Source organism: Crocodylus porosus, unplaced genomic scaffold (genome assembly GCF_001723895.1).
Source record: "Crocodylus porosus isolate Cpor-Errol unplaced genomic scaffold, CroPor_comp1, whole genome shotgun sequence".
Taxonomy (NCBI): domain Eukaryota; kingdom Metazoa; phylum Chordata; order Crocodylia; family Crocodylidae; genus Crocodylus; species Crocodylus porosus.
The window spans coordinates 20,439,182-20,451,713 of NW_017728949.1; the positions used below are offsets into that span (position 1 = coordinate 20,439,182).

At 38.9% G+C, this 12,532-nt stretch overlaps 1 protein-coding gene across 33 annotated transcripts in view; it reads right to left on the reverse strand.

Annotated features, from left to right (window-relative positions):
- The window catches only part of PCBP3 (poly(rC) binding protein 3), a 138,748-nt gene that overhangs the window by 41,523 nt on the left and 84,693 nt on the right, over window positions 1-12,532 (reverse strand). For 15 of the 33 annotated variants that reach the window (XM_019554424.1, XM_019554430.1, XM_019554420.1 and 12 more), the window contains 3 exons: window positions 9,455-9,533; window positions 8,501-8,560; window positions 1,267-1,319 (listed from right to left, as the gene is read on the reverse strand). The exons of 3 other annotated variants lie outside the window; for them this stretch is intronic. In XM_019554424.1, coding sequence (XP_019409969.1) covers window positions 1,267-1,319; window positions 8,501-8,560; window positions 9,455-9,533 — 192 coding nt within the window. The remainder of the gene's footprint in view (window positions 1-1,266; window positions 1,320-8,500; window positions 8,561-9,454; window positions 9,534-12,532) is intronic. 15 more of the 33 variants (XM_019554431.1, XM_019554421.1, XM_019554426.1 and 12 more) reach the window with 5 other exon arrangements.

The following is a 12,532-nucleotide window of genomic DNA, read 5'->3' on the forward strand; positions in this document are numbered from 1 at the left end:
ACTGGGAAACTTTCATGATGCTGAGCTGCAACTGCAATTTTCACCTGCACAGGGTGCATTTCTGTTCCTTAACTAGGTGAACACTTGATACAAATACTGAATTGGGTGAGTTTAGCTTTGTCCCACCTAAGGAGAGTGCTGGTGGAAAGGGACAGAACAGATAATCTTATATTATTTCTCTGCTCCTCCTGTTCTCATGTGGGGAGGAGAATGGGATTAAAATGGGCCCCAACAACTACTGTCTGCAACAGTCCCATAGGAATCATTGTGCCCATCCAGGATCAATGGAGTATCATACCTTCTGCCTTTTGCCTCCCTGCCTTTGATTAGAGTTGGGGAGCAAGTAATATATGGCCAGCTAAACCTACCCCATGCTATCCAACTATTTATCCCAGACTCCTCTGTGTGCACCATATGTCGGAAATTAAGCTGAGAATCTCACCCTTAATATTTCGCTTCTGTGAATATCTGAGCATGTGAGTTTGAAATTCACTGCACACCAATGCTTGTATCTGTAACACTCAACAGCTCAAATGCTGATGGAACACAAACAAGGTCGTGAGCATTTATTTAAAAATCATCATGCAAAATTCACAGAAAGGATTTTACATGTATCCTACTGCTGAAAATTATCACTAGTTTCATTCCTCTCCTTCTACACATCTGCCAATTCTTTAAAGTAAATATTAGGGTCTCCCTTTCCTTATAAGATTAGCATTAATTTGTGATTAATCCCCTTTCAACTTTATCTTCAGTAAATTACATCAGTCCTATTGATGCACAGCAAAAAGCCTGACAGGGCAGCTGTCCTCTCCTCCCAGAGGTAGTTACAGTTAAGGCACATTGGTGAAACAATATGAAGTGTCTGCAGTGCTTCTCCAGCTGTACCTGTTGTGGATTATTAAAGGCTTCATTCTCTAGAGCAATCAACCAGGCAGATTTCATGAGCACTAAATTCACTTTAAAGAAAAAATCTGAATGAGATTTTACACTAGCAAAGATATAAAAAGGGCAGTCATACCGACACACTCTTAAATGCCTTTGTTTTAATCTGCCCAGAAATCATTCTGCATGAAGAAGCAACCTTCTTCAAGTGATATGGCTGGATTTAGAGAACGAATTGTTTGTTCTAATGCTATTCAAGTGATTTATTTCTCATTTTTATAATTTTATTTTTATATATAATTATAATATATAATATATAAATTATATAATTTTATATTTATAAATCAAGGCACAGAGAGCATTCAAAAGTGCTATACTCACATCATTGGGAATGGTGAGTTCATGAGTACTGGCCGGGGGACTGGCATCCAAACCTGAGCATATGCAAGGGAAAATGGTTACAGCTTGCAAACAAAAAGCTATGCATTTCCTGATTTTTACCAAAATAGCAGACGTTACAAATTTTGCGCACTGCTTCAGGGCCAGGAGGGGAAGGGAACAACACATTCTGGTATAATGACAAGGAATACAATTACTAATCTCTCTCCTACAGCATTACCTGGTCTGCTGAAATTCCTAACCCTTCCAGATGAACTTCACAGCTTCCAAACTAAGCATCAGGGACTAGAAGTGCCTTCCCAGTGCTGTCTTTCTTCCAGGAATTAAAAGGTAAAAGCTCCTCACTATTAGCACCTGGGTCATACTTCCCTCCCTCAAATATAAAATGCAAAATGGTACAAGATTAACATAAAACAAAGTGCAAAATTATAGAACCACCTGAGTAATGTCCAGGTAGACTAAATAAGCAATACTGTGTGCTCTGCTGCAAGTCTACCAATGAAAAATAATGTATGCCTTTTATGCAAGGAAGTTTGTAAGCAAATGCCAGCATGTGAGAAATCCTATTAGAAAGCAGAAACCCAGTATAATAGAAATGCTTTATCATGACGGTGTCTTCAAGGGGTAAGAACTATACACCCTACAAAAACTCTCTAGTCCAGAAGTGTCAAAGATATGGACCATCCTCCAGAACATGATGCTACCCTTAGGTCTGGAGTTGACCCGTACTCCACACACAGCAACTGCCTCTGCTGGCCTGGGACCCATGCTGCACACAGCCCTGCTCTGACCAGTCCAGGGCAGACACCATACACAGTGTGGCTCCTGGAGAAGTTGCCGTGTGTAGAGAGGGAGTCCATAGGCCTGATATAGCTTCTGGAACCAGCCCTGTACCAGTCCTTTGGCCCATGGACTGGCTCCACACCACTCACCTGGTCTGCAGGAGCCAAATTATTTTATACCCCTGTTCTAGTCATATCAATGCAAAAGAATTAATTTTAGGTAACAAACAAGGAGAGGAGATGTAGCAGATAGATTAAGAATGGACTTTCTTAGGACAAGTGGAAATGCTGCATCACAACAATAATGTATTTCTGTAGGCCCTTCTGGCAGGTCTCTTCACCAAGGGCTTACAAATGTATAAAAATGGAGTATGAGGCCACCCTGACTCAGCAGTACACGCTGTGAGTGGAAGTCCTTGATGTTATCTTTTTTCATGTTCTGTAATATAACTCTGGGAGTCAAAGCACCATAGGTTTATACACAGCAATAAATAGAGCACACGCACTAACAGAATTCAACACCCATCAGACCTTACTCCACAGGAAAAGCACAATAAAATAAGGCTCAGTTTTAGAGCATGCACGCTTGCCAAACCACATAGAAACACACTGTATCTAGTGACCAATATGTATAGAGACATATTTTTCCTTTCAGTTTCTCCAAAAAGATACAGGACACTTCCATCAATATGGGAAGCAGTGGAGTGAATCTATATAGCTTGATATGCAATTAAGCAGCATCTCATAATATTCTTGGTATAAGACCAAGCAATATGTCACCATTAGCTTCTTTAAATGAAATGACTACATCTTCACTCAAGGCAGAGATAATGACTTATATCCTTATTTGAAGTACAAGGAGAGCAAAGCTGCCTGGTGGCCAACGTGAATTTACACTTATTTACAACACTTTTAATTAAGACATATAATAAACTACAAGGGAAGGGATTTAAGGTAAAGAATATAAATATCTGAAAAATGAACCTAAGTGTATGTACATGTGGAGAAAGAGGGATTCACAGGTTTAGAAAAAAAGAATAGGGAAAATAGAATTGAAATGAAACAAAAAAGGTGTATATCATAAGGCCAGATGGCCTTCTCCTGTTCTCAAAATGCTTCCTGCTTTACCATTTTCCTCAATTAGCAGAGATGAAGCCCGTTACTTATTATGTTGCTATGAATAACACAGCAGCAATATTGAATTATGCTGTACAATTCACAACATGGAATCACCCCATAAATGCCATGGGATATTTTGCAGTTGCTCTAGTAAGCATATACAAATTATGCAAGTAATGATCTAGTTTTGCCAATTTTTATTTCCATCAAGATTTTCTGTACCTCTAAAGAGAACTTCCTTCTAGTTTTGCTGATAACAATAAAAAGTACTTAGAAAATGAATGAGCCAATAAGCTACATCTCTGGTCATAGCATTGATTTAAGCAAGAATTTAAATTAGAACAGCAGGAGATTTTGGCACTAAGTTTATAACTGCAAATGACACTAAGCTAACGATAGAATGAAGAGTAATTATATGTAATTTTTTTTAAAATGTGAAGTATCATCATTTTTTTAGCATGCCAAAGCTGATGTGATGAAAAGTACTTTTCATCAAGACTGAGACCTATGGATAGGGGTCTACTTAAATCATGGTTAGATGTACCAATTTTTGCAAGTTAATCATGACCAAATTCCATGGACATTTCACAGATGTACTCAGGTGGCCCTGCCTCTCGGCACTGATTGGCAGAGAGGCCCTGGGGGAGAGGAATGAAGAGGCGGCAGCCGTTATTTTTTCTATTGCCCTTCATATCATCCCACCAGCCGGTGCCTTCCACTCCCAGGTGTCTGTGAAGCTGGGCCACAGCAGCAGTGAGGACTGTTGGCTCCCAGTGAAGAGTCAGCATTTTATTTTTATTAAGTTTTTTCTTGATTTCATAAACAATTCCAGATTTCACAGTTTCTGCAAAATCTTTTAAACAGCAATTTAAGTAAAACACTTAAAACTGTGCCTATGTCTGAACCATCAAATCTTTCTGAATCTTTCCAAACTGATTCAGAGTGTTCCAATTCAATTCAGAGATTAAAGGGTCTTTGATTTGATTCAGAATTTGGTCGCTGAATTAGGCCAAATCTCCGCTGAATCAAATCAGCAACTGAAGCTTCACACAGCCTTACTCATAATCATTCTAGCGCTGTCACCAAATATTGCATTTTTACCAGGAGACAGCCTTCTGTTCCAGGACAAGTTCATTATCTCATGTGCATCTCTAAGGATGAAGTTATACATTACACTTAAACCATATGAAATCTGTGGAATGTTAAGGGCTGTTAAATTTGTAATGTACTGTGGGCAGTCATGCATTAATGGTTAATACCATTTCTTCCCTGTACAGCTCTGACCTTCCACTAGAGGTCTGGTGAGCAAGGGCATGGTTAGAAGCCAGGACACCTGTGCTCTATTCCTGCTCTGGACAGGTGGAGGAAGGGGAGCAGTGCATCCTGGGATGCTGGTGAAATGCAAATTGCTCATTTTATTTCTGTGGAGCAGACTGAAGCTACCTAACATGAGCTAGGTAGCATGGCCCAGTGTTAACCCTTGCCTGAAGTGGCATAACTTTGAGATGCTCAGAGGAAACTAAGCACAAGTTAACAAGCTTAATCTTTAGATGCTTATATTTTAAGTGCCCTTAGTATAGTCTATGTGTAATGTGCAACTTCACCCTAACTTAATTGCAGATGATAGGGACAAGACTTTTAGGCTGTGTATTCATGCTGGCCACATACTGGCAGAGGAGCTGCAATGCAGCTTGGAAGGGCTGTCTGTGTAAATGGCTGTGCTGCTCCTGTTTTGATGTGGGTCAAAATCTGGGACAGCCAAAACTGCATCATATGAGATATTTATTTACAGTCTATGTTGCTGGATAAGAATTAGACCTAGCTAAGAGAGGAAGAAACTGAGGGAACAAAAAATGAAGTCACAATGCAAACCTGGCCGCTCAGAATTAGGTGCTTAGATCTATATTAACATACCCAAATAAGCAGATTTTTGGACTTGCCAAGTTATTATTGGGATCTGCTCAGAATCTCTAAAAGCAGGCCACTTATTTAAACATGTAATTATAGATTTAAACCCGTACTCTTAGGCATCCATATTAGAGTGTTTTGACCTAAATTACTTGCCCAAATCACAAAGGAAATGAAATGAAGAAGTATAAATAAAAGCCAGGTCCTCCAATGACCACACCTTCCCTATTCCTATCATACCTTAAGTGAAATACCACAGCAAAATACAGCAAAATGAAAGGTCATATAAGTTTAATATAGGTTTTATAGTACAATAAAGAACTCAATTGATTGGCAACAGACTCCTACATGCCAAGCTCCAATGTAAAGCACCTGTGTCATGCAGGTTTCCAGAATACTACTCTTACTAAAACAGACATTGATTTTTTAAATACTCCCTACTTTAGTGAAATACTTTCACTAATAATTGTTTTCTGTGATAACACTTCTACCCCTAAGGTGTTAATAGGAAGAAAAACACAATAAAAGGAAAAACAGTAGCTGATCCTAATATTTACCCATAGTTAAATGGGACTAAAGGATTCATTTGGTTTTGGATAAATTCTCTCCTGTCCGCTGTCTAATCTCCTGAACCTCCAGTTTACCCCAGTTCTGATCGCATGCTGACTGTTTCTCTCTGGAAGTTATTTGTCATTCACTTTAACACTGCCATCTCAAACCCCTCATGTACCTAAAACCTAGGTCTGAGATATGTGGGGGGCCCCACGCCAGCCATCATTTCAAATTTCCTAGCATTCTGGGATGTTTCTGAGGTGCATCTTGCCCAGTGGATGGAAAACTCCAGACTACATGATATTTGAACACTCTGGAATTTCTCGCAGGAATTATGTCATTTAATTTAGTAACAGCTTGGAATTCTTTAAGGGACATTTTCTGAAGCAAACAATATTAACAACAATCACAATCAGCTCCTTGAATATTAGGGTGGGTGTTCCTGGCTAAATGAAAAGGCATGGCCAGCAGCTATAAACCAGTATATTTGTGTTGTGTTCAAGGGCCTATGCTCCTTTATACCAGCTGAGGAGCTAAGTGTATGTCACACCTAATACTACTGTGACCTCAGTCCTAATGTATGCAAAAGGAAACAAGTAAACTTTAGGTCAATTAAATTCTCCCCATGTACATGTAACTCACATTGATTTTTAATAGATGGATTAGGCAGTTTCCATTTCCATGGTCTAAACTTGCCTTTTTGGTTAAATGTTACTAGATGTATGTATATATATGATTTCATATAAACTATCTTGATATGTGTACTTCATGTATATGTATACACATTAGGTTCAAATCCTTAGTTCACATGGAAGACATGACATCAGTGACTTCATTAGAGCTAAACTGAGTTACAACCAATGAGGATCGAGCCCACTAAACATAGGCATAGTATTTTATCACAAAAAGCAGGTTAGAGATGCACCTTATACACTAATGAATCAGACATGTATAAGCTTTTGTGAACAAGAACTCACTAAATCATCTGATGAAGTGAGTTCTTGCTCACAAAAGCTTACATGTCCACATGGGTGGATACAGGATTTCCTCAAGGGGTGTGGCCCACTGTCCCTCAGCCCTCCAGGATGGACGCGAGGCATGGCTGGAGCCTCCAGGTCAGCAGTAGCCACCAGAAAGCCAGGCAGAGAGCAGCAAATCCACAGTGAATGGGAGGGGGGGTAGGTATCTGTGGAAGGGGAGGGAGAGGCCAGAGACACTCCTGTTCTGCTTCAGCTGGTGGCTGTGAGGAGCAGGTGCATAGCGTGCTGGGCTCTACCAGCAACACCAGTGGCAGTATGCAGATTCCACCTTCCAGTCTCTGCTCCCTGCTTTCTTTCCACACTTCCCTCCATGGCCTGTGCTGGCAGGAGAAATCTGTGCACCACTGCCACTGTCCCTGCACAACTGCTCCCTGCAGGGCAGCCTTGCTTTCCCTCCTTGCCTCCATCATCTGGGAACAGCAACAGCAGCAGGAGAGAATACCAGGTAGCAGAGGTTGCATGGGGGGAGTGGGGGAAGCAAGGCTAACTAACTCTCTCTGCTCAAAGTAGTTTGCTCTAATACATATCCATCCACCAACCAGACATGTCCTTATATGGGGTTTTTTCCTAGTGGTATGAGGAATTCTTTTTTTTTTTTCCTGAAATACTTTATTACTAGGCCATATTAGGAGATACAGTTGAATGCCAGACTACCACACTAAGTAGGACTGGCCTCTGTGTGGTTGTGAAAACGTACTGTTTATTGATTGATCGCTACCTATGATGTAACTGTTATCTCTGCATTCTCCTGTGACAATAAAAGTGTAGCAAAGCTTTTGTAATTTTAACTGTTGTATTGGGAGCTGAATTTACAGCAGTGGATCACTACAGAAGTATGCAGCAGTTACAGTGACAGCATAACACCAGATGCCCACTCCTGTGCAGCAACTGTCCTCCCATTATGAAGGGGTTAAAAGGTACGTTTGCCCATAAACAGCAATTACTTTTTAAAGTACTGTGCTAACATGTAAGGGAATTTAAAGAGGTATTTTTTCAAGTTTTCATAAATAGCAAGAGATTTCCTGGTTAAAAAGGAGCAGGAACTTTAAGAGAAGGAAAGAAACTGCACTGCAGAAAAAATGAGCAGTTGACTGGACGTGCAGTTGTTCAGCATCCTAACTGTAATGTGAAGAAAGGTATTGTTTAAATTAAAAGCATTCTAAGTCATGTAAATGCCAAAAATATTTTAGAGTTCTTAATTTCCTCTCTCAATTATTCTCAAATGCTAAGAAAATTTCTTTTAACTGTTTCAAATATATACAAAATAAATTATAAAAGAGAGCTAGTATATATAAGTATACATGAAATTGTCAGTGCAAAAGATTTGAAATAGGCATTTATCAAAAACTTACAATTGTACTTGGACACATTAATGTACTGTGTAATTTAGGAAGCTACCTCACTCTGGATGAACTAAAAAAGTTATATCACCAAAGTCATACTGTGATACCATGGTTCCACAGGAATTTTTCTATTGTCTCAAGTAGAATTTTATAAAAAATGAATCCAGTATTATGGATCATAATTCTCTTGTCTTCTTTATCAATGCATAATTTCCATTGGCATGAACAATAGTTATACAAACGTATCAAGAGAATACTTAAAAAAATATCAAAATGCAGTACAGTATGGGCAATTTTTTTCTTCCTTTTGACATGTACAAAGAAAAAGCTAGCTAACCTTCTCTTGCCTACTGGACGTCATATTGTCTTGACAAACAAAATGATACGTTATCTATGATTACAACGACAGGGTCCTATTCAAGCAAAATTTCACAACAGAAGTCTACTTATTTCCCTGGAGCTTTTGTTTTACCTGATGATTGGCCCATCAGATTTTGAGCTTCTTCGGAGGAATGTAAGGGCAGCTTTTCTCCTGAAGAGCAAAGAAGAAAGAGTTTTAATGCTTTTGCCTTCAAGGAGATAAGCAATGTCACTTCAACTAGGAAGCTCAAAATATGATGGACAAAATGGCAGCAACCAACTGGCACTTTTGACCATTGAGTGAAATGAAGTTAATGTAAGTATTCTAATTCCCTCCACTATATCTGCCACCCTTATCTACAGTGAAAAATTTACACTGCAATATTTGTTTTGTCAATAAAGTTTGAGACAAACAGTACTAGCTACAAGTCTGATTGTCTTTGTTTTTAACACACTTCTACAGAGAGATATCTCCCAAGAACCACACTTAATCCCCACCACGTTTCATGAAGCACAGTCTAGTTCATATATAGTAGTACTCTTACATCAATATTCTAACACTTTTTTGTGCTTATGAAAAGAACATCCCAGACAGCGATAGACAGGAAGAACTGAAAGGAATTTACAAAGCCTTTGCTGGCTTTCAATCTTCAGACAAAGCTTAACGAATAAAGCATTGTCAAAATGTATGGATGTCTCGCAATGAATAATAATATCAGCATGTGGTCATGAATAACAACTCCTCTGTGCTAGAAAGGGCCAAGGAGAATTGGGTTTTGTATCAAATTTGAGTCACTTCTGCTTAAATAGCTCGCCAAGCAGGAAGCTGATAAAATGGCTTCTCAAGAGCAGGTAGGTGGGACAAGCACTGTTAACACAAAGAACTGGACTATAAGAAAAAACGGAAACATTAAACTAGTCTCTTAGTTAACTTTTCAGCAATGACATTTGCAACTTCCATTTACTTGTCCTATTTATTTCCATTAAATAAAACAAGTTTAGAAAGAGAGAGAAACTCTACAGGTAAGAAGAGAAGGAAATCTGTAAAGGGCATCTGGGTACGTACCAGGGAAAGCGGGGGTGGTCTGTCCAAGGGGAGTAAAAGGGGTTTGCTGCATAGCCAACTGGTGGAGCTTGGTCAACTGCTGAGGGGGTAGGAGGGACATTAGAACTAAGAAGGTTATTGTTATAGAGTACAACAAGTCACACCAAAAAAATTAAGAACGAAATTATAATAAAAAAAAACAGGAAGCCATGTTAAGACATGGCAAACACAACGTTAACAGAAGGACTTGGCCTGGGTAAATACAGTAAGCCCAAATCTTTAGCAGAAGTGCTTGATCAGGGTCTGAAGTACAATACCAGCAGCAAGCCCAATTTTGATCTCTGTCTCTAACTGAAATTACTTAACTCCATCACTACAGATCTCTTCTGATCCCACAGGCACACAAATAGCATGGCCAGTGCTGGCAGAACAGGAAGATATTAATGCTGGTGTGAAGGTGCCAATGCAAATTAGTTCCAGTTGCATCTTGGCTTCTCAGGCTTTCTAACTCACTACAACTGACTACTACGAGTTTAGAATAGATGTAAAATATCTGAGCTGTGTCCAGTCTGCTGCCAGGTCCAGGAAGGTCAAATTCCAATATTTAAGAAATCTTTTTATGTTCCTGGAATAACTATAAGAACCATGCAATGACTGAGCATTCCATTTCATTACCCAATGGATATGACCTTCACTTTACTTGTACACAGTACATTTTGAGGGAAATTTATCTGGCAGGCAAACCAACTGTAGGCCTTAAAGTAGGCTTTTTAAAAATTATTTTAATACAAGCTATCTAGCAGCTTGGCAAAATATGGGCTTCAGCCAACACAGGTAAGTATTTCAGATCCTGCATATCCCTTGTTGTGCTCGGAGTCTTTTCATGGCCCCTTCATAAACAGATCTCACAGAGAAGAATGCTATTGGAATACATTTTGTGCTCAATCGCTTCCATTGTTCCAAATTCAGAATTAATGAGGTAGAAATTTCCATCCTACTAAGGCCACTTTCAAGATTTTGCTGTGTATAGAGGAGGAAACATCATGTCTCACGTGCCCCTCCGAGACCTTACAGTGCTTTGGTGGCCTTAAAGGTTTACAGAATCATAGAAATCAGAAATGGAAAAAAACCTGATAGTCCAATTAATCCAGCCCCCCTACGAGGCATAGGGAGGGAGTTATTTTAATTTTTAAGTGAAATAACATTTGAAAAAACTCCTTACTCCTGCAGCACATCTGAGGGAGGGCGTGCAGGGAAGTCTGATATCAGCAATGGTAAGGGTGAAGCACTGACGGCGGAAGAGTTGGGAAGCTGAAGAAAACAAGTAGGGAGGTGGAAAGGGAATCTTAGAAATGGTATATTTCTGTCAGCTACCAGGGAGTTGGCAGGCAAAACATTAGCAGCACTTGGCATGCAAACTTTGGCAACTTTTTAAAACAAACTGGCAGAAAAGAGAAGGTCAAATTTGAAAATTCCACAAGTCGGAGTTTCCATCAGCTATTCTACCTAATCATAAAGCACCGAAAGCACCACTTACTAAACATCTCTTCAAGGTTGCACTGATCTAGGGGAGGAGTGTCATTTCATATACAAGGAGTTTTGTGTACAAATCCCTACGTATCAAAATAAGAATAAACCTTAGTATCACACACAACAGGATTCCATCTAAACAACATGGAAAACAAGGTCGACAAACTTATTCTCCTAGGCATGGCAACACAAAGTTAAATAAAAAGAATATAATTATGAAAAGAAGAATTTTCCTTCCTCACACGTAAATGAAAACCAAAATGCTTTCTTAGGCTTGTTTCAAAGTTAAAAATACAATTTTCAGTGATTCTGTAGCAATTACATTTTTTTCTTTTACAATTAGTGTCTATATGCTGAACACTCACTGTGATCCCAAACGGCTAAGGACAGTTGCTGTGAAGTACCTTACAAGATCCACTTCCTCACTACTGCCATTGCCAGACTAGCTTCTCCCAGCATTCTTAGCTCACATGTTCAGAGTCCCACTTACTGCTACTGGGGTTGAGAAATGGAAGCTGAAATAAATAAGTTGGGAAGCTCAAACCACTCAGTAGGACTGCTTTTTATCTGGACAGTCCTTATATATCCATGAAGGAACACTGTTTCATCCAAAGGAATGACTTCAGGGACTATGGACATTATAGCCATTTGGGGCAGAGGGAAATAATGAACTCTTTTCTGTTTCTTTTATTCCTGAAATAGATTATTTTAAGAAATAGTCTTAAAACAGAAATATTCTTAAAACAGACATTTAACAAATGCATACCATAACATGAAAAAAACCTCAAAAAGAACAGGGACTTCATACTGAGGCATTAGGTTAAAGTTGCTAAAACCAATGCCTCAACTGTCTAAAACATATCTGGTACGTCTAATTTGTGTACCCTGATGGGCTGGAGGGAGCTATAAAAGTTCTAGGATGTAGCATTTATTCAGACATATATTAGGTACAGAGTTGCCATGACTGGAGAACACTAGTTTTTATCAGTAAGCAGTTGTGCAGAATAATGGTAGCCATCAACAAAATTTCTGTGTATGCCTTACTAATGAACAATTGGCAAAGTGGTACATGGCTCAACACATACAATATTAGGTTCCATCAAACTGCACAATTTCCTATGCTCTTCATATGACTGTTTCTCACCCAAATACTCATGAGATTCCTCATCACTGCTCGCTGCCTTCCCTTCTCCCACTGCAGATTTCAAATGAAAACTTGTCTAGATGTTAACATCTCTCAACCCACAGATAAACACACAGGAATAAACTTGTCCTAAGAGCCAAAGCTCCCATTGACTTGAGTGAGAGATTTAGCTGAATGAAAAATTAGAAAAATAATTTAAGATTTTATCCCAAGTACTTGAATTAATTTTCATTCCTTTAGCTTACTTTCAGATTTCCAGAACTATTATTTTGTTTAGGAGTTTCTAAAAAAGAAGAGGTTCAAATATACAAATATCTGTTGTAGAAGACAAACATAGAACATTTTCCGTCATATTCTATTAATTCAATTGTTCAACACTGTTTTAATGAACAGAACTTTGCAAGAGAGAGAATTATACAGCCAAA